General features: G+C 38.0%; 1 protein-coding gene across 3 annotated transcripts in view; it reads left to right on the forward strand.

The window, feature by feature from the left end:
- The window catches only part of FOCAD (focadhesin), a 302,554-nt gene that overhangs the window by 128,603 nt on the left and 151,809 nt on the right, over positions 1–22,142 (forward strand). For all 3 annotated transcript variants that reach the window (XM_004761826.3, XM_045079668.1, XM_013061093.2), the window contains 4 exons: positions 17,581–17,685; positions 18,077–18,178; positions 18,699–18,829; positions 20,724–20,850. In XM_004761826.3, coding sequence (XP_004761883.1) covers positions 17,581–17,685; positions 18,077–18,178; positions 18,699–18,829; positions 20,724–20,850 — 465 coding nt within the window. The remainder of the gene's footprint in view (positions 1–17,580; positions 17,686–18,076; positions 18,179–18,698; positions 18,830–20,723; positions 20,851–22,142) is intronic.

Consider the following 22,142-nt stretch of genomic DNA (forward strand, 5'->3'; position numbering starts at 1 on the left):
ATTTTGAAGCAGATCTCAGATTGGAGCTGAAGGTTCTAAATGAAGTTTGAAATTCTTCATTTTAGGAACATTGTGCCACATTTTAGTCCTCCAGAATTATATGAGACTGTCTGTTATATTGTATCTTTACATACATTTTATAATTTAAAATATTTTAAGCTTCAGTATGTGAGAATATTATTTTTAGTTTTAAAAATTAATAGTGAGATTTAAAGTTCTTATTGATGCTAGATTTGTTTTATTCTCTCTGAGATTTAGATTTATGTATTTTGCCCATATTTTGTGGGAAAGGAATCTGCATCCTAAGAATTTGTTCATTCTTTGTTTAGAATATCAAATAATTGGTTGATAATTCTATGTGTGTGCATGTGAGCATGTGTGTGTGTGTGTGTGTGTGTGTGTCTGTGTGTAATAGCTAAAAACTAGTGCTTTCCTGTGTGGCAGGTATTGGGTTAGTTTGGCTAGATGTGGAATTCTGGGCTAGAAACCATTCCTCCTGCCCCCCATCTGTCTTGTTTTCTTCCATAGCTTATAATATCGGTGTAGAGAAATTCACAGTTATTCTGCTTACTGAATTCCTGGGTATATGTTTATGTGAACCATTTTTTTTTTTTAATTTTGAAGATTTTATTTATTTATTTTTAAAGATTTTATTTACTTGAGAGAGAGAGTATGAGCAGGGGGGAGAGGGATAAGCAGGCTCCCTGCTGAGCAGGGAGCCCAGTGCGATGCTTGATCCCAGGATCCTGAGATCATGACCTGAGCCAAGGGCAGAAGCTTAACCAACGGAGCCATTTAGGCACCCCTATGTGAACTAAGTTTTGTTTTTATTTTTCCTCTTAGGAAGCTCTTAGGATCTTCTTTGTCCCTGGTACTTGATAATTTCATGGTGATGTGCCTTGATGTGAAAAAAAAATATATATATATAAAATATAATTTATATATATGATATATATAACTTATAAATATATAAAATATATAAAAAATATATATATTATGTGCATATATATGTGTGTGTGTGTATATATATTTATTTTAGTTTATTTAAATTCCGGTTAATTAACATATAGTGTTAACTGTATATAGTTATATATTGAAACTATATACACTTTGAGGTATAGAATTTAGTTATTCATCACCTGCCTATAGCAACTGGTGCTCCTCACAACAAATGTCCTTAATCCCCATCACCTATTTATCTACCCCCCCACACCCGTGCGCTTCCTCTCAGCAACCCTCAGTTTATTCTCTATAGTTGAGTCTGTTTCCTGGTTTGCCTCTTCTTTCCCCACTCCCACCATGTTCACCTGTTTTGTTTCTTAAATACACTTATGAGTGAGATCATATGCTGTTTGCCTTTTTCTGAACTGACTTATTTCACTTAGCATAATACTTTCTAGCTCCATCCACATCATTTTAAGATTTCGTTCTTTTTAATGGCTGAATAATATTCCATGGTGTGTACACACACACACACACACACACACACACACACACTTTATCCGTTCTTCAGTCAGTGGACTTTTGGGCTCTTTCCATTTTCATGTGTTGGGCTGGATAATTGGTGGCTTTTTTAAATTTGGAAATTCAAGTCCTTGAATTCTGGGGAATGTTTTTCATTATATTGTTGTTAATTTCTTTCCCTCTACTGACTGTGTTTTTTTCTTTCTGGAAATTCTCTTATTTGGATCCTGAATTCCTATATGGATCTCATAATTTTCTTATCTTCTTCCCCTATTGCCCTCGCTCTACTTTTTCACTCCTTGAGAGATTTCCTTATCTTTATCTTTTAACTGTTATTGAATTTATTGTTGTGCAAACGTGGGTTTAAATTCAGCAGCTCTTTTTAGTTTTGGAATATTCTTCTTAAATTGTATCCACCTTAGTAGTCTTTCATTGTTTTAACTCTTAGTAGTGGCATGTAAATGGTTTCTTAAATGATTATTTCTCTCTGATTTTAATTTTTGAATCCATTTGGAATTGTTTTCCTGCGTAGTCACGTGTTAGGATCCCTCCTCCCTAATGACCATTTTTTCTATCACCATTCATGGATCAGTCTTTTTTTTTTCCCTCTTTGTTTGCACTGTCTGCTTCTATCATGAATGTTACCATCATTTTCTTCTAACATTCATTTTATCTTTCTAGTCTAACAATTTTCTTAATGTAGAGATCATGCACGATAGGAGTTTGCTGAGTCTGTTTTGTTTCATTCCTTAATGGTCCACTATCTACTCCAAGCAGTGGAATCAGTCTTCTTATTCATTGTTGCAAGAAATTTAAATCAATCCTTTTTTATGTTACTGGCCTCTTTCATTAATTTCATTTCATCCTGGGTGTTAACCTTCTTGACTAATAAAGCATTCTAAGAAGGTCATTTGTTTACCATTATTCGTGCAGACCCTATTTCATGGTCAGTCTTTTATTTGAGACTACGGCCCTTATATGAAATTCACAGTGATAAGATATTTACCACTTACTTAATCTTCAAAGGATTTTTTGTCATTGAAGAAGAGGGATGATTAGAGTCATACTTCATATTCAGCCAACTTGTGTTGGCCATTTAATTGTTTTTTTTCTCCAATGTAGTATGGATGGCTCCCCATTTACATGGTCAGTCCATAGTTTTTCATATCCCAATAAATTGTTGGCACGACCTCACTTTCATAGCTTTGGGATCTTTGAGCAATTTACTATTTTACTAAATTCAAAAGCATTGACTTTCTCTATTTTTACTACATAAGTGCTCACCTAACTGAGCTATATTTAATTATTGGAGGGCATTCAGACTCAGTCTTCCAGTTCTGATGTAAAACACATTGCCAGTGATGGATGCAACAGTAGAAATTAACTGCACCTAATTGAAAGGAAAAATAGACACATTATACATAAAGGACATTGGCTTTTAACTTCTGTTCTGCTGGTCAGCCCAACAAAGATTTAGGTCTCATCATGATAGAAATGTAAAACCTACTTTGTTTTGTTTTGCTCAGGAAGGAAATCTTATGCTTAAAGGAATTCAGTCATTATACTTACCATTTATAGAATTGTCAAAATGTTAGCAATCGAAAAAAATTAATGGTGGTTATACTTCTTTTTCCCACCGGTGGTTGCGTGTTAGTTATGTGACTAACCATTACTTTTTAACTTAAGTTTTCTTTATACCATTTTCTAAAAATATGAATTGTCCCCAACTCTGAGAGATAATGAAGAATCAGGTGGCTAAGAGACTAACCTGGAGATCCAGTTTAGGTAGAGAAAAATCACATTTCTTTTCTCCTAGGATTTAAAACTCCTTAAGTGATTTGATACTTGACTTTATCTGCTTCTGGTCTAGTGATATTTCTCCTGTTTTTCCATACTTGGAGCTTCTGTGTTGTTGACCTGATTTTCTATGTACTGTAACTTCTTACTTCAAATTCTGATGGATGTGCTGGTAATATTTTGATATCCTGCTAACATTTACCCAGTAGATATATTTCCTAATTCTATGTTAATTTGGTCAGAGTTACTATCCTTAAATCCTTTACTTTGCAAGTGGTATTTTTAAAATAATTGTTTATAGAATCAAATAACTAACACTATTACAAGATCCATCTTGCTGAGTGGAATCAGAGCAGGTAAATTAGGAATAGTTTATGCTTTCTGAAATCATTTTATAGTATGCTGTGAATCAGAGATACAAAGGAGAAGAAGATGTTATCCCTGCTTTTTGCAAGGCAGAGTGACATGTACATGGGCTTTGGAGGTTGTGGCTTTGGTCCAGGCCTAACTACAGCATGTGCCAGCCCTGTTAGCTTGCACAAATTATCTGGCTTTCATGAGATTCACTTTTGCCATTTGAAACACCATGATAATCATGATTTTCTATAAAATGTTTAGGAGAGTGTTCACAGTAGCTGTTCAGTAGATGTTAGGTGTAGAAGTAGGGGAGTCCGTGTAGATCAGACGCTCTCCCTGGACTGGAATAAGGCTAGAGAGAATCACAAATAGAAGAGTGCCCAGTAGGGGCCTTCATTATTCTAGACAGATTTCTTCCCTTGGCCTTGTTTGACTCTCAAATGTTAAATTTCAAGACCTGAGGCCGGTTATTAATTAGGTTATGCTATAAATATAATTTGAATCACAGAAGAATAACATTGTACTGTTTGCATTTCTTTGACGTTGCTCCATGCCTGCAGTTTCCTTATCAGTGAAAGAAATTATTAGCTTTTCACCATTTCGTCAATGGACTGCTTTCCAAGGTATTATTTAAATAATAAGCCAAAACCATAAGCCATTATGTCAAGTAAGTAGGGAAAGTGGAATGAACTAATGTTCAAAGCATAATACACTATTATGTACATTAATTGTAGAATAAATAAATTTTAAAAGTTTCTTTCAGTGTTAAAATATTAAAGAATGCATTTATGTTTCTATTTGTATGTGCCATTCAAGTATATTCATTCTTTGATGTATAAAAATGTAGTTCTTCGACTTAATGATACTGTTTTCTTCCCACTGTTTTATAAATGGCAAATACACTTGTGTGCACAGAATTTACTTCCTTTTTTTCCACAGCAGAAAGTCTTACACAAAGATGGTTCAGCATTTATCTCATCGAAGGACATAAATAAAATATAAACTGGGAATGTACCTGTGTGCCTCAGATCTAGTGTTGTAAAACCTAAGTCTGAAAAGTTAAAGAAAACCGGATATTACTTTGGATTTTTGCCTAGATGACCACATCTTAAATTATTTCTTTCCACTTAGTATCTTTATTTCTGTGGATTTTAATTTATTACTGTATCTTTTATATAGTCGTAAAGTACGAGCTATCTCATTCCTTTAAAAAAAGAGGGATAGTTGTAAACATTAATTATATATTCTCCCATCTGATGACTAAGGTGACTAGCAAAGCCCTTTTGCTTCCTCATAATTTAGAAGCAGAGAGCACTTCTCATGATTTTCTTTTCTTTTTTTTTTTTTTTTTAAAGATTTTATTTATTTATTGGACAGACAGAGATCACAAGTAGGCAGAGAGGCAGGCAGAGAGAGAGGAGGAAGCAGGCTCCCCACGGAGCAGAGAGCCCGATGTGGGGCTCGATCCCAGGACCCTGGGATCACGACCTGAGCCGAAGGCAGAGGCTTTAACCCACTGAGCCACCCAGGCGCCCCTTCTCATGATTTTCATTACAGAACTGTCTGAGGGACCAGGCTGCTTTCTGTGTAACCTCATACAGTGTTCCCAACGTGGATGTTTTTCATGGAATCCAGAGTTAAATTTTTATATTCTGTTCTTTATATGATTGACTCCTGGGCTATGCTGGTTTATGTCTCTCCAGCTTGTTTTCCCCTGTATGTTTTGTCTAATTACAGGGAGAAGTCTTACTCGATAGCTCTTTATCCTGTTATAGATAGTCTGGAATCTCTGATTGCTTTCGCTCTGCCAAGTAGAGTGGAGGAGTGAGCTGAGACATGGACTCCACCAACTAACTTTGTGAACCGTCTGGGCCTCACTTCCATCGTAACCAAGTGAGCACCCAGGTGACTCTGGCACTGTTAGTTTTGATAATGAAACATGCACAGGGATTTAAAATTTTCTTCTTCTTCTTTTTTTTTTTTAAGATTAATTTATTTGACAGAGAGAGAGAGAGAGAGAGTGTACAAGCAGAGGGAGAGGGAGAATCAGGTTCCCCACTGAATGGGGAGCCCAATATGGGCGGGACTCGATCCCACGACCAAGGGATCATGACCTGAGCTGAAGGCAGACACTTAACTGACTGAGCCACCCAGGTGCCCTTAGAAAAACATTTCCCAAAGAGGGGCACCTGGGTGGCTCAGTTGGTTAAGGGTCTAATTCTTGATTTCAGCTTAGGTCGTGATCTCAGGGTTGTGAGATCTAGCCTCATGTTGGGCTCCGCACTGGGTGTGGAGTCTGCTTGAGATTCTCTCTCTTCCCCTTCCTTTGCCCCTCCCCCACCCAAAATAAAGTTGTTTAACCAAAAGAACTTAACATACACTCTTCTGACTGTTAAAAAACCAACCCCTTGATTTTTTAAAAATTATGGTATGAAAAACATATGAAATATACCTTCTTAGCGAAATGTTGGGTATATGGTACAGTGTTGTGTAGAAATTTTCATCATGTAAGACCGTGTACCCACAGCAGCTCCCTATTCCCTCCTATCCTCAGGTTCTCTGGCAATCATTATTTTATTTTCTTCTTCTAAGACTGCCTTCTTTGGATACCTGGTATAAATGTGGAATCCTGCAGTATCTGTCCATCTATGATTGGTTTGTTTCACATATAATGTCCTCAAGATTCATCCATACTGTATCATGTGACAGGATTTCCTTTCTTTTAAGGCTGAATGATATTTCATTGTATGTGTAGATCACATTGTCTTTATCTTTTCGTCAATTAATAGTTAGGTTGTTTCCTTCTCCTGGCTATTGTGAATAATGCTGTAATCAACATGGGAGTGCAAATACCTCTTCTAGATCCCGATTTCAATTCTTTTGAAAGACTGCAATTCTTTGAAAAAAATTTTTAATGATTTATTCATTTATTTATTTGAGAGAGACAACATGAACAGGGGGAAGGTCAGAGGGAGAGGGAGAAAGAATCCTCAAGCAGACTCTTTGCTGAGCATGGAACCCAATGTGGGGCTCGATCCCAGGACCCTGAGATTATCATCTGAGCCGAAGGCAGAAGTTGAACCACCTGAGTCACCCAGGTGCCCCTCTTTGAAATATTATTTAAAAGTCCCTGGGTGTGTTTCATTATGAAAACTAACAGTGCCAGAGACACCTGGGTGACTCAGTTGGTTAGGTGCCTGCCTTCGGCTCAGGTATTGATCTCAGGGTTCTGGGATCGAGCCCCACATCAGGCTCCCTGCTCTAGCAGGGAGTCTGCTTCTTCCTCTCCTTCTGTCCCTTTCTCTGCTGGTACTTTCTCTGTCTCTCAAATAAATAAAATCTAACTAGCAGTGCCAAATTAAACAAGTTAAACAGTCTCTTTATATTTCTTAAAATATTAGAGAAAGATTTGTTTGTATTTCAATAGAGAGACCATCGTTTTAGAACAGGTACCTAAAAGCAACCGTACAGTTAATGGACTCTTGTCAGTATATTTTAAAAGTCCTTGTTCTGAATTTCCTGGAAGTGGCATTGCCAGATCATATGTTGGTTTTATTTTTAATTTTTTTGAGGAGCTTCCATGCTATTTTTCATTGTGGCCGCACCATTTTACATTCCACCAAAAGTGCACAAGGGTTCCCGTCTTCCCACATCCTCACCAACACATGTGAATTTCTATTATGGATAATGCCCATCCCCACAGGTGTGAGGTGGTCTAGCTGATTGGGTTTGGATTTGCATTTCCCTGGTGATGAGTGATGCTGAGCATCTTTTCCTGGGCCTGTGGCCATCGGTATGTCTGCTTTGGAAGATGTTTAGCTCCTTCGTTCACTTTTTCATTGGGTTATTTTTATTTGTTTTTGTTGAGTTATAAAAGTTCCTCATATTTTGGATATTAAGCCCTTACCAGATATGTGGTTTATAGGTATTTCCTGCCATTCTGTAGGTTACCTTTTTCTTTTTTTTTTCTTTTTTTAAAACTCTGCTTGTTTGCTTTGCTGCACAGAAGCTGTTCAGGTTGATGTAGTCCCACTTGTCTGTTTTTGCCTTTGTCACCTGTTGTTTTGGTGTCACATCCAAGAAGTCATTGCCAAGACCAATGTTAGGAAGTTTTCCCCCTATGTTTTTTTCTAGGAGTTTTATAGTTTTAGGTTTTGTGTTTAAGTCTTTTATTCATTTTGAGTTGATTTTTGTGTATGGTGTAAGACAAGGGTCCATTGTCCCTCTTTTTCTTGCAGATACTCAGTTAAGCCAGCATCATTTATTCTAGAGACCATCCCATCCTTTCTCCATTGTATTTTCTTGTCTCTTCTGTAATAAATTAATTGACCACACATACATGAATTTATTTCTAGGCTCTCTATTCCATTCCATTGGTCTCTTTTCCCCTGTGCTAAGATCACACTGTTTTGATTACTGTAGCTTTGTAATAAGTTTTGAGGTTAGGAAATGTGAGGTACCCAGTTTTATTTATTTCTCAATATTGTTTTGGCTTTATGGTTTCATGCGATTTTTATGATTATTTTTTCTGTTGTGTAAAAAATGTCATCAGGATTGTAAAGTTTCACAGGTGAGGTAAACATAACACCAGGCAAAGTGGGTGCAAGGCAAGATTTATTAAGGCACTCTCCGGCAAAGTTTCAGGGCTCAGGAGAAGGGGAGCCAGGAAAGTCGCACCAGGAGGAGGTGGGCACCCTTGGGCGAGGTTCCTCAACTCTGGAAAGGGGAGTGGGAGAAGTCACAGTGGGAGGGAGTTGGCGGGGGTCTTTTATTGGGCCAAGGCAGGGCATGGGCTCACATCCATATTTGGTGATCGGAAGGTATGGGGTGAGGACTCCTGATACTCCTGTTTCCAGCATAGGTATCTGGTTACCTATGGAGATGGGACCTGGGCATATACCCTTTTGGTGGGAGAGTCTAGGGTTAAGGAAGGAGGTGGGAGGGGACTGGGAGATGGGGCCCCTGCGGTCATTTCTGTTGTTCCTCCTGCACTCCCAGAACCGCCAACCCAACAGGGATTTTGATAGGGATTGATTGCACTGAATCTGTAGATTGCTTCGGGTGTTATGTACATTTTAACAATAGTTTTTCAGTCCATAAATGTAAAATATTTTTCTGTTTATTTGTGTCTTTAACTTAAGCAGTCCTTTGTAGTTTCCAGGATACAAGTCTTTCACTTCACTAGTTTATCCCCAAGTACTTTATTGTTTTTGATGCTATTGCAAATGGGGTTGTTTTCTTAATTTCCTTCTTGGATTGTTCATTATTAGTTTATGAAAACACAATCAGTTTTTTTAAATGTTCATTTTGAATCCTGCAACGTTTCTAAATTCTCTTATTATGTTTCTCCCCCTCATTTATTAGTTGTAACTAACTTTTGTGGTGGAATCCTTAGGGTTTTCTGCATGTAATATCATGTCATCTGTGAACTTTCTGATTTGGATGATCTTTATTTCTTTCCTTTTTTTCCTTCCTCCCTCCATTCCTCTGTCCCTTCCTCTCTTCCTTTCTTCCTCTTTTCCTTTCTCTCCCTAATTGCTCTGGCTAGTACTTCTGTAAGGGTCTATTCAGCCGGAGTGGCCCCACCCCGTTTGAATGGATGAATTGCCATTTTGTTGTAAAACTTAAATTGTGTCTCTCCCCCCTCCCAGAACTTATGTAAAAGCAAGTCCAGGAAACCAGTCCCAGGTAACAAAGTCTAAATACAAGGGTGGGTCAGGCCAGGTGGAGGTATTCAATCAGTGGGGGTGCTTACTGTCTCCTAGCTACCAAGGAGTATGGGCCCCTGCTTTGGGCACCTTTTGGGTGCCAATTCTGAACTAGGTGATAGGCTGGTTCAAATGTCTGCTAGGGAAATTGTAATTCAGTTAGTCACCTAGCATCACTGTGGAGTTTCCTGTGTGTGTTACAATCTCATTGGCCACCTGTGTGTGGCCAGGCCCGACCACATGGCCTTTGCTCTATAAAAGTTAGTCTGGAAAGCAGGGAGGGGTCCTCCTCTGTGAGGGCTGGCCCCGACCGGTCTGTTTGATGGTCAGTCTGATTCCTGATGCCTGGCAAGAAATAAAGCTTTGTGTGACCTTCGCTTTGTATCAGTCTCGCTCCTTTAATCATGGACCCATTATTGGGGTACCCAGTTTTGGGGGACCCAACCCTTCCAGTACTATGTTGAATAGAAATGGCCAAAGTGGGCACTCCTGCTTTGTTCCTGACCTTAGAGGAAAAGTTTTCAGGTTTTTACCATTGAGTATGCTGTTACCAGTAGGCTTTTCATATAGAGCCTTTATTGTGTTGAGGTAATTTCCTTCCATCTCTAGTTTAGTACATGTTTCTACCATGAAAGTGTGTTGGGTTTTGTCAAAATGTTTTTTCTATATATATTGAGATGATCATGATTTTTATCCTTCATCCTGCTAATGTAGTTTGTAACATGATTGATTTTTGTATGTTGAACCATTCCTGCATCTCAGGAATAAATCCCACTTGGTTGCAGTATGTGATCCTTTTAAAGGAATTCTGTTGCTTAATAGTTTGAGGATTTTTGTATCCATGTTCTTTTTTTTTTTTTTAAAGATTTTATTTATTTATTTATTTATTTGACAGACAGAGAGATCACAAGTAGGCAGAGAGGCAGGCAGAGAGAGAGGAGGAAGCAGGCTCCCCGCCGAGCAGAGAGCCCAATGTGGGACTCGATCCCAGGACCCTGAGATCATGACCCGAGCCGAAGGCAGCGGCTCAACCCACTGAGCCACCCAGGCGTCCCTGTATCCATGTTCTTAAGGGATAGTGGCATGTAATGTTCTGTTCTTGTAGTGTCTTTGGTTTTGGTATGATTGTAATGGTAGGGTTTCATGAAATGATTTTGGAAGTATTCCCACCTCTTCAGTTTTTTGGCAGGAGTTTAAGAAAGATTGGTGTTAATTCATCTTTTTTTTTTTATTTTTTAAAGATTTTATTTATTTATTTGACAAAGATCACAAGTAGGCAGAGAGGCAGGCAGAGGGAGGGGGAAGCAGGTTCCCTGCCAAGCAGAGAGCCTGATGCGGGGCTCGATCCCAGGACCCTGGGACCACGACCTGAGCCGAAGGCAGAGGCTTTAGCCCACTGAGCCACCCAGGCGCCCCATGTTAATTCATCTTTAAATGTTTGGTAGAAATCACCTGTGAAGCCATCTGCTCTTGAGCTTTTCTATGTTGGGAGGTTTTTGGTTACTGATTCAGTCTTTTTTGTTATCAGTCTGTTCAGATTTTCAGTTAATGATTCATTCTTGGTAAGTTGTATGTTTCTAAGAATTTATCCATTTCTTCTAGGTTATTCAGTTGTAGTATAATTGTATATAGTTAGCTCTTACATCCTTTTGTTTTTTGGGGCACAGGTTGTAATATCTTCACTTTCATTTCTGAATTTATTTGTATCTTCTCTTTTTCTTATTCTAGATGAAGGGTTGTCAATTTTCCTGACCTTTTCAAATACCAACTCTTAATTTTATTTTCCCCCCATTTTTTATTTCATTTATTTTTGCTTTTATGTTTATTTCCTTTCTTCTGCTACCATTGGTTTGGTTTATTCTTTTTCTGGTTTCTTGAGGTACAAAGTTAATTTAAGATCTCCTTTCTTTTTTAATGTAGATTCTTACTGCTACACACTTCCCTCCTAGTGCTGCTTTTACTGCATCGCATAAGTTTTGGTATCTTGTGTTTTCATTGTTATTTGTCTCAAAATATTTTAAAATTTCCTTTTAGATTTTTTTTCTTTCGCTCTTTGATTAATCAAGAGTGTGTTGTTTAGTTCCCATGCATTTGTGAATTTTTCTGTTTTCTTGCTTTTATTGACTGCTAGTCTCATTTAGTTTTGGTGAGAAAAGATACTTGGTATTATTTCAGTCTTAAACTTTTTAAAAAAGATTTTATTTATTTCTTTGACACAGAGAGCACAAGCAGGGATATTGACAGAGGGAGAGGGAGAGGGAGAAGCAGACTCCCCGATGAACAGGTAATCCAATGGGGGCACTGGATCCCAAGACTCTGGGATCATGACTTGAGTTGAAGGCAGTCACTTAACCGACTAAGCCATCCAGGTGCCCTACAATTTTTTTAAATTTGTTAAGGGTTATTTTGTGACCTAACATGTGATCTGTTCTGGAGAGTATTCCATGCGTACCTGAAAAGAGTTTGTATTTTGCTGCTGTTGGGTGGAATGTTTTGTGTATGTCTATTAGGTATATTGGTGATAGTATACATATCCTCTGTTCCTTTATTCATCTTCTGACAGGATGTTCTGTCCATTATTGAAAGTGGAGTGATGAAATCTCTTATGTTGTTATCTTTCCCGCCTTTAGTTCTATAAATGTTTGCTTTGTATATTTGGGCTTACATATATTGCTCTGATGTTGGATACTTATATATTTATAATTATTTTCCTGGTGAATTGACCCTTTTTTATCATAACATCTTTGTTTCTCATGATAGTTATTGACTTAAAGTATTTGTCATATGGTATGAATATATGGCTGTCCTTTCTCTCTTTTGGTTACCATTTGCTTAGAATATCTTCTTTTACCCATTCATTTTTAGCCAGTGTGTGTTCTTAAATGTGAAGTAAATCTTTTGTAGTCAGCATATATTTGTATCTTGGTTTTTATCCTGTCAGCCTCTCTATATTTTGAAGTGGGAGTTTAACCCATTTACATTTAAGGTGATCACAAATAGAGAAAGCTTTAATATTGCCATTTTGTTCATTATTTTCTGAGTCTTACAGCCTTTGTTAAAAAAAAAGTACTCATTTATTTTTGAGAAAAAGAGAGCAAGTTTGGGGAGAGGGAGAGGGAGAGAATCTTCAAGCAGACTTGCAGTTGAGCAGGGAGCCCAATGCCCAGCTTGATCTCAGAACCCTGAGATCATGACCTGAGCTGAAAGCAAGAGTTGGACACTTAAGTGACAGCCACCCAAGTGCCCTGCTCTTACTCTTACAGCTTTTTGTCCCTCATTTTCTCTGTTGCTATCTTACTTTGTGGCTCATTGAGTATTATTTTTTTGTAGTGACATGCTTTGACTCCTTACCCATTATCTTTTTTTGTATCTTCTGTGGGTATTTTGTTTGTGTTTACCATGGGGCTTATAGAAAACATCTTACAGCTGTAACAGTGTATTATAATCTGTTAACAACTTAACTTCTGCTACATATAGAAGCTCTTTTTATTCTCCCCACATTTTGTTATTATTGTCACAAATCACCTCTTTTTTTATTGTGTATCCATTGACATATTTTTATAGCTTTTTCATTTATACATTTGCCTTTTAACTCCCATATGAGAATTTAAAGTGATTTATGTACTGTCATTACAGTATTACTGTATTCTGTGTTCTTCTCTTTATTTACCTTTATCACTGAGATTTCATACTTTGATAAGCTTTTCTGTTGCTAATAGCCTTTAATTTCAACTTGAAGGGTTTCCTTTCACATTTTCTTTTTTTTTTTTTTTAAAGATTTTATTTATTTATTTGGCAGACAGAGATCACAAGTAGGCAGAGAGGCAGGCAGAGAGAGAGGAGGAAGCAGGCTCCCTGCTGAGCAGAGAGCCCAATGCAAGGCTTGATCCCGGGACCCTGGGATCATGACCTGAGCGGAAGGCAGAGGCTTCAACCCACTGAGCCACCCAGGCACCCTCCTTTCACATTTCTTGAAAGGTAGTTCTAATGGGTGAACTCCCTCAGCTTTTGTTTATTTGAAAAAGTATTTCTCTTCCAACTTTGAAAGAACGTTTTGCTGGTTATAATATTCCTGTTTTTTTCCCCCCTTTCAGCACTTTGAATATCTTACCTAGCATCCCCTTCTGCCTATATGATTTCTGCTGAGGAATCTGCTACTAGTCTTACAGCAGGGGTGGGGGAGCTCTTTAATAATCCCATCATTCTAAACTAAACTTTTTTTAAGAGGGAGAGAGAGTTAGGGGCAGAGGGAGAGAATCTTAAGGAGGCTCCATGCCCACCAGGGAGCCCCACACAGGACTTGATCTCACAGCCCAGCGATAAGACCTGAGCCAAAGTCAGGATTTGGGGGCTTAACCAACCGAGACACCCAGGCACCACTCCCATCTAAGTCAATTGTTTTTCATTGACTTGAATTCTGAAGGAGGGAAGCAAAAGCATAGAATTTTCTGAAACCAGAAGATCATGAGACTGAATTATAGTGCACTTTCCAGCTTATTTTAAAAATTTAAAGTTAGAGAATTCATTCTCTTTTTTCTGCCTCACAGTGGAATGCTCAAGAGCAGAGGAATTGGGTGCTTAGGTGGCTTACTCAGTTAAGTGTCTGCCTTTGACTCAGGTCATAATCATAGGGTCCTGGGATTGAGTCCTGCATCAGGCTCCCTGTTCAGTGGGGAGTCTGCTTCTGCTTCTACCTCTACCCCCAGTTGTTCTCTCTCTTTCTCTCACTCTCTCTTTCAAATAAATAAAATGTTTTAAAAAGCAGAGGAATCAATAGTACATAATTACATCTCAAGTAAGTCAATCAATACTTATGTAACTTCATTAGGAAAACAACAGTTCATACTTTATGCAAAAAATATTTTCCATATGTATATAATTGTGTTTCCACCTATTTTGTTTTTCCCATTGGCTTTTGACAATTTACTTTGGGATATAATAGCCTTTGAACTGTATTAAGTTTAATATAGGTACAGTAAAATATTCTCACTTAGGTTTTTTCATTTATGAACTCACTAGGAAACAATAAACACCCAATCATGCTTCTTTAAGTCTGAGGCTTGTAAAAACAATAACAACAACAACAAAACCTGTACTCTTCAACATAAATAGAGTACTTTATTTCTTTTCTGACAATATAATTAAAACAGTTGTTTAAAACCGTACAGCTAAATGCACTATTTTATAAAATGTCAGTAAATGTACTGATTGCCTTCCCAGAACTAAGAATCTGTCAAAGTGTCTTAGTAGAAATCTTACCAGAAGGGGTAATTGAAACTTGGGCAATGCAATCTAAGATAACCTTTTGTTTTTAATTAAAATGGGGAATAAGAAGCCAGTTCAAAAATTGGTCTCCCTTCATTTGCTCAAGGTAGGATGATGGAACCTGTGTTCTAATAGAGCCCCAACACTTGTTAAAAACATCAATTTTGCCTGTGTGCTGAGTCCAGCCATTACATAGGTAGCTCCATATGCTGCCATGGTGTATCATGGTCAGGCTCATTAATGAATTAATGTTTAACCATTACTTTTTGGTTAGCAGGTTAGTAGAGGATTTTTCTTCCTTCTTAAAAGTGAATTAAAGTAGATGTCTTCCTCAGCTTAGAAGGAACAGGCTTTCTAAGATTACAGCAGATAGGGGAAATTTAACAATTTTGACAACAAAAGTGTGAAATGCACTGGAAGGAAAATAAAATTTTTTTTGGAGCTACATTGTGCCATTAATAGGCTTATAGTAAGTATTCACTTGTAGATTTTGAATTGAAGTTTTAAAAACAGCTTTATTAAGATATAATTCATATGCTTTATGTTCTATATATGCTGTATAATTCATCCATTCAAAATGTACAGTTCAGTGACTTAGTATATTCACAGAGCTGTGCAAATGTAATTACAAATAATTTGAGAACATTTTTATTATCCCCCCCAAGAAACCTTGTACCCATTAGCAATCACTCCCCATTTCCCTCTACACCTTTTCAATCTTAAGCAATTACTTTCTGTCTCTTTAGATTTACCTATTCTGGACATTTCATGTAAATGGAATCATATAATATGTAGTCATTTGTGATAGGCTTCTTACACTTGACATGATGTTTGCAAGGTTCCTTTGCCTTTTTATGGCTGAACAATATTTCCATTGTATGACTACACTACATTTTCTTTATCAGTTCATCAGTTGATGGAAACTTGGGTTGTTTCTACTGTTTGGCTATTGTGAGTTATGTTGCTCTGAACATTCACGTAGGAGTTTTTTGTGTGGATATGTTTTCATTTCTCTTGGGTAGATAGATATCTAGAAGTAGAATTGCCAGATCATATGGTAATTCTGTTTAAACATTTGATAAACTACCAAACTGTTTTCTGAAGGGGTGCACCATTTTATATTCCTACCAGGAGTGTATGATGGTTTCATATTCTCCATATCCTTACCAACATTTGCTATTATCTTTTTTTAAATGATAGATCCTATTGGATATTAAATGGTATGTCATTCTGCTTTTGATTTGCAATTATGTCATGGCTGATGATGGTTGAATATACCTGTATTTATTAACATTTATCTTCTTTGGATCCTTTGCTCTTTTAGAATTGGGTTATTTGTCCTTTCATTATTGAGTTACGAGAATTCTTTACATATTCTGGATATGTATCCCTTATTAGACGATTTGTAAAAAAATTTTCCCCCATTTTGTGGGTTGTCTTTTCATTTTCTTTCTACTGTCCTGCAAAAGACAAGTACTTTGAATTTGAAGAAATCTATTTTTTTCTTCAGATGCACTTGCTTTTGGTGTCATATCTAGGAAGGCTTTGCCTAATCTAAGGTCACAAAGATTTACTATTATATTTTCTTTAAGAGTTTGATAGTGTTAGCCTTTACATTTGGGTCTAAAATTTATTGTGAGTTAATTTTTATGTATTGTGTGAGAAAGGGGCCCAGATCCATTCTTTTGTATGTGGATATCTAGTTGTTGAAATCCAGCACCATTTTTCAGGGACTCTTCTTTCTCCATTTTTCTTGGCATATTTATAAAAAATCAATAAAAGATGAATATAAGGATTTACTCCTAGACTCTGAGTTCTGTTTCACTTTTTTTTCATTGCATTATTTTTTTAAGATTTTATTTATTTATTTGTGTGAGAGAGAGAGAAAGAGAGAGAGCACACAAGAGAGGCAGGCAGAGGCAGAGAGAGAAGCAGGCTCCCTACTGAGCAAGAATCCTGATGTGACCTGAGCAGCGGCCTAACCAACTGAGCCATCCAGGTGCTTATCATTGATTTATATTTTTTATTGTTACTGCTGCTACCACACGTGTTTGATTACTGTAGCTTTGTAGTGAATTTTGAAATTGAGAAGTTTGAGTCTCAAACTTTGTTCTTTTTTAAGATTGTTTGGCTGTTTGGGATCCCTTACTTTTCCACACGATTTTTAGAATCAATTTTTCAATTCTGGCAAATAAGCCAGCTAGGATTTTGATGGGATTGTGCTGAATCTGTAGATCTATTTGGAAAACATTGCTGTCTTGGCAGTATTACGTTTTTTGATCCACAAATGAATTGCATTTCTCTTTTTATTGTGTTCGTAGAGGGATTGAAACGGACCCCTGGAGACGAATTTTTGTTCATTAACCACCCCCTTACAGTATAACTAATTTTACTTATTTCATGTTGGAATAACAATTTCACTGTACAGTTATTTGTTGTTTATATATCCTGTGTTTTAGCTTCTTATTTGAACTGTAGACTTCTTTGGAGCAGGATATATTTTAACTACTTTTGTATTTCTGAGAGTTAATGTCATGCTTGTTTAAGAAAACCTATTTTGGGGATGCCTGGGTGTCTCAGTCAGTTAAGCCTCTGCCTTCGGCTCAGGTCATGATCTCAGGGTCCTGGGATCGGGTCCTGCATCGGGTTTCTTGCTCATCGAGAAGCCTGCTTCTCTCTCCGCCTCTGCCTGCCATTCTGCCTGCTTGTGCACGCAGTCTTTCTCTCTCTCTCTCTGACAAATAAATAAATAAATAAGATCTTTAAAAAAAAAATTATTTTGATTGGTATTGGCAGGTCATTATAAAAGAGAGACTAGTAGTTGTACTATGAAATTACCGCTGACAACAAATGGCTAGCTAACATTCTTTTAAGTCTTCAAAGTTATATGTATTCCCATTATTCTTTTGAAGAAAAACAAAATAATGATTGCATTACAGATCTATTTCCTTTGAAGGCATAACAAATACATTCTTTACATTCATTTTAGGTACCGAATCTGATTCCGGTTTTAATGTTCAAATTGGGAAGACCGCTGGAACCCGTATTATATAATGACATCTTGTATACTTTACCTACACTTGGTGTTCACAAGGTTTGTATATTAAACAGTTTGCCTGGGGACAAATAAGAGAGTGAGGCATGCCTGATACATTGAATTTTGAGCCCTTAATTTTGCCATGACTGCTGTTTCTCTTGTTGGGCCAGAAGTATTTATTATGGTATTTTAAGAATTAATTCTTTGAAATCATATAATAGCCAGTTTTCCCCATTGGCTATTGTCTGAGATAAGGTCTTGTGCCCCCAGGTTTGCTAGCTAGCCCCTCCCCAAAACTGTCCCCTCACCTCTGAGAAGATGGGTTGTATTGTAGTTGGCTTCTGTTTCAGTCTTTATTCTGTGATAAGGGATTTTCACATTGTTGGGGTCACTTTGGGATTACCTACATTCACATTTGAGAAACCAAAGTTTCTTCAACATTTTCTAGGTGTGTATAGGACAAATTCTACGAGTGATCCAACTTCTTGGAACTACTCCACAACTAAGACCTGTCACTCTGCGCTTGTTGACATCTTTGTGGGAAAAGCAGGTAAGCTCAGGTGTACACTTGTGTATTAAACATGTCCCTTTCACCAAAGAAAATCAGTTTTATCAGTGTGTGTGACAGTACTTTGATGCAGTAGGGTTTGGAGTGCCATCAGTGATTGCATTCAGAGATTTTGGTTTAGCGTGCTGCTTTTGATCTGTAATGCAGTTGGTGGTGATTGACTCTCAAAGAGAAATTGAGAATAGAAAAAAAGGTATTTCCTTAATTCTGAACTTTATTTTTCCATCTGCATGGAAAAAGTAATAGATATATGGTTATACGTGATTAGTGCCTTTGTAATTAGGGTGAGATTCAGCCACCTTTTTCTTGTCTTATGAAATGAACAGTACATGGGTCTGTAAGAAAATCCCCAGCAATCACAAAAGCATTCTTCGCTGCTGATTAGAAGAAATGCTTTACAATTAGCAATGCAAATTGTGGGATTTGGAGGTAGAAATGCTGTGTAAAATGATTATTCAACTCCAGTTGGGAAATTATCTTTTTTATGAAATTCCCTTCTTAGGATCGTGTCTACCCTGAATTGCAGCGTTTCATGGCCATGTCCGATGTGCCTTCTCTGTCTGTGGGCAAGGAAGTCCAGTGGGAAAAACTCATCGCCAAAGCAGCATCAATCAGAGACATATGTAAGCAAAGGTAAGATGCGCTTAATCCTTGGGAGTGGATATCATGATATATTCCTTTGCTCTTAATTTTTTTATTGTAAGGAAAAAACTAGGAATGATAGAGGGTATTTGGGTAAGAATAAATTAATTTTCAGTTCCAGTTTTCTGATTGTAGAACTTAGTAGGATTGGATAATAACTTTGAGAAGCAAGGATGTCTTTTTATTTCAGATCTAGCCTTGTATCTAGATTTATAGGAAATTCGTATCCTTTTCTGGATAATAATTCAATATTAAGATAAAAAAATGTGATGCTATGTTTTCTGGGTTTTTTTTTTTTTGGGTATACAAATCCCTGAAACTTAAGCAGTGGACTATAACAAATTCTTCTTCTTCTTCTTTTTTTTAAAGATTTATTTATTTAATAATAAATAATAATAAAGTGAGAGGTCACAGGCAGAGGGAGAAGCAGGCTCCCTGCTGAGATGGGAACCTGATGCGGGACTTGATCCCAGGACCCTGAGATCATGACCTGAACTGAGGGCAGACGCTTAACCAACTGAGTCACCCAGGCATCCCTGTAGTCATCTATTCTTTTTTATATTTTCCCTGTATTATGCCTGATTGTTAAAGGGAGTTTGAATAGGGAAGATCTCATTTGTGACTCATTGTCTAGAATTAATTGCTAGAATTATTACAAAGAAGGCCTGATCTTTAATCCCCACATATGCTCTAAAGGTAAGGAAGACATGAAGGTATTGGGGAAGTGACTCTGTCTGCTGTTGTAGATTTGGGATTATCCTGAAGCTGGTAATGTGGATGATTCTTGTTTCAAATCTGGGGTCAGGATGTATCCACTTCTCAGCAGTTCTGCCTCTTTTCTAAGTTCAGCCTTTTGGCAACGTCAACATAGCTTCACTGTACAAGTCACACACACATGAAACCCAAGACCCGGGCGTGTGGATTCTCTTGAGCTACTGGCGTGGACGACATTTTAGAGATGAAGGGTTATTAGCCGACATTTTGATTTTACACCCTTAAAGCTCAGCTTCAGGAGAAGTTAGATATCAGAGTAGGTCAGTCTGTTGATAACTTATTCCACCTCAAGGTCTGCCAATGTTTTCCAGTTTTGGAAAATGATTACTGTTTTCCAGACAGTGAAATGGTAGAATCCAGCCAGGCAAATTTCATCAGTTGGGAGTTTGTCAGTGGAAACTGTTCTGTAACACAGCAGTTATGAGGAAAGCCGGGGATGGACCTGAGCATTTCTTTGAGAAGTTCCGGTCATTCTGGGGCTAGCACACTGCCTGCGGAAGAAAGAGAAGAAGGGAAGGAGGAGGAGTGAGTGAATCCAGTGTCGTGCTGCGGGAGTTCGTCAGTTACGATTCATATCCTTACTTTTATCATCAGCGTCGTTACTGTGATAGGTGTAACCACCTAGTCAGGTGTCACTGCCGTTACGGTGTCACCACCTGTCACTGCTGTAATAAATCATCTTCTCCTCTCCAATCCCTGCTTTTGTAGTCAGTGGATGGTACCAGAGCCCCCGGCAGGCAGGAATAGCTCTATCTTTACAGATAATCTCAATGAGGTAAGTCATTGAAACTTACCTCAGTCTCACCATTATTACAGACTTGAGTTTTTTCAATCCAGGCAATAGCATTTACAGTTTAGGGAGAAGACAGTTTGTTAGCAAGAGTCCTCTTGCTTGGATAATATTTCTTTATCAAAAATGAGCCTCACATTACAGCAGGAACGATGATGACACGAATCGTGGCAGAAAACATATGTTTGTATTTGCGGGTCAACATTTAATGGATGTAAGGGTAAAGAAAGCTCTAAAGCTTTTTGATCAGGCAAAAGTCCTGGGGTGGGGGGAGTGTGCTCTTCAGCTTTAATCTTGTTTCTAAATTATCCTTTCTCATAGGCCCTACCAGCATGGTGCAGATATGTTGGCAGCCGTTTCCCAGGTGTTGAACGAGTGCACCAAGCCTGATCAAGCCACTCCAGCAGCTTTGGTGCTCCAAGGTCTTCACGCGCTCTGCCAAGCGGAGGTAGGCTTCTTAACCTTATATTGGATCCTTTTGAAGAAAGTACTAACTGGATGCACCATATTTGTTACAAGGACATAAGTTTAGATTCAGTTAATCGAGTGCTGAATGTTCACTCCCCGAGAATTTGGTTAGGGAGTGAGTTTAGTCAGATTCTTTCTTGAAATATCTGGTTCCGCAGACGTTCTCCAGAGGCTAGAGACAACCACTCTGTTTTCCCTTGTTCTTTATTTCCTGTGTTATTTGCAACACGGGATAGTTATGCTTCTAGGAGAACTCGTGCGTAAATCTGCTTCTTAGGTTTGCGATTAGCATGCCATAGAAGCAGAGGAGGTGAAGAGATTGGCATACACCCGTGGCAACTTTATAGCCAGCAGAAATTATGGTTGGCTTGAAGACTGGCAAAGGATCCTTCTTTCCTAATCACTAGTTTGGGTAGGAGGGATTGATGTTAGACTTGCACCTCTAACCATTTTCTGAATTTGAGCCCATTCCCCAGTTGACGACTCAGCAGACAGAATCTTCAGTATTTTGGAGAAATGTGATAATGATGTCAAAGATCACTGATGACCCTAACCAAAGGTTTTGACACAGTGAGACATACTTACACAATTGGAGTCTTTTTGCGAAGGAGACTAAATGGAATTCTCTTAGTGTTGGCAATTATGGTTGGTACAATAATGAATGTAATGTTATAATAAAACAGGCAGTGACTGTACTCGTGTTTATATGCTCATGTTCTTGTGCTAAGTACTTTCCATTTATGCTCCTCATTAATTCGGCAGTATGGGGATTGTAACGCCATTTTATAGATAAGGAAAATAGACCTTCGAGGGCGGTTGTTTACTCAGGATCTTGATATGAGACTGAACTTGATATGAGACTGCTCTTTTCTTTTCCTTTTTTTTTTTTTTTTTTAAGATTTTATTTATTTGACAGCACAAGTAGGCAGGGAGGCAGGCAGAGAGAGAGAGGGGGAAGCAGGCTCCCTCCTGAGCAGAGAGCCCGATGCGGGGCATGATCCCAGGACCCTGGGATCATGACCTGAGCTGAAAGCAGAGGCTTAACCCACTGAGCCACCCAGGCGCCCTGAGACTGCTCTTTTGGATAGATATTTCCTTTAGCAGAGAGTGAGCACCATCACTGTTCAGGAACCGGTATGTGCTGAGGGCTCTACCTCTAGAGTCTGGGCCCAGTGGTGGCAGAGCTGTTAGGGTCTCCTAGCAGAGGGCTGCTGCAGCAGGGGACAACTACACAAAACCAATGACTGTTGTTTGTTATTGCTTCCATTAGTC

The sequence above is a fragment of the Mustela putorius genome, unplaced genomic scaffold (assembly GCF_011764305.1).
Source record: "Mustela putorius furo isolate JIRA1106 unplaced genomic scaffold, ASM1176430v1.1 tig00000421_pilon_pilon_pilon, whole genome shotgun sequence".
NCBI lineage: Eukaryota > Metazoa > Chordata > Mammalia > Carnivora > Mustelidae > Mustela > Mustela putorius.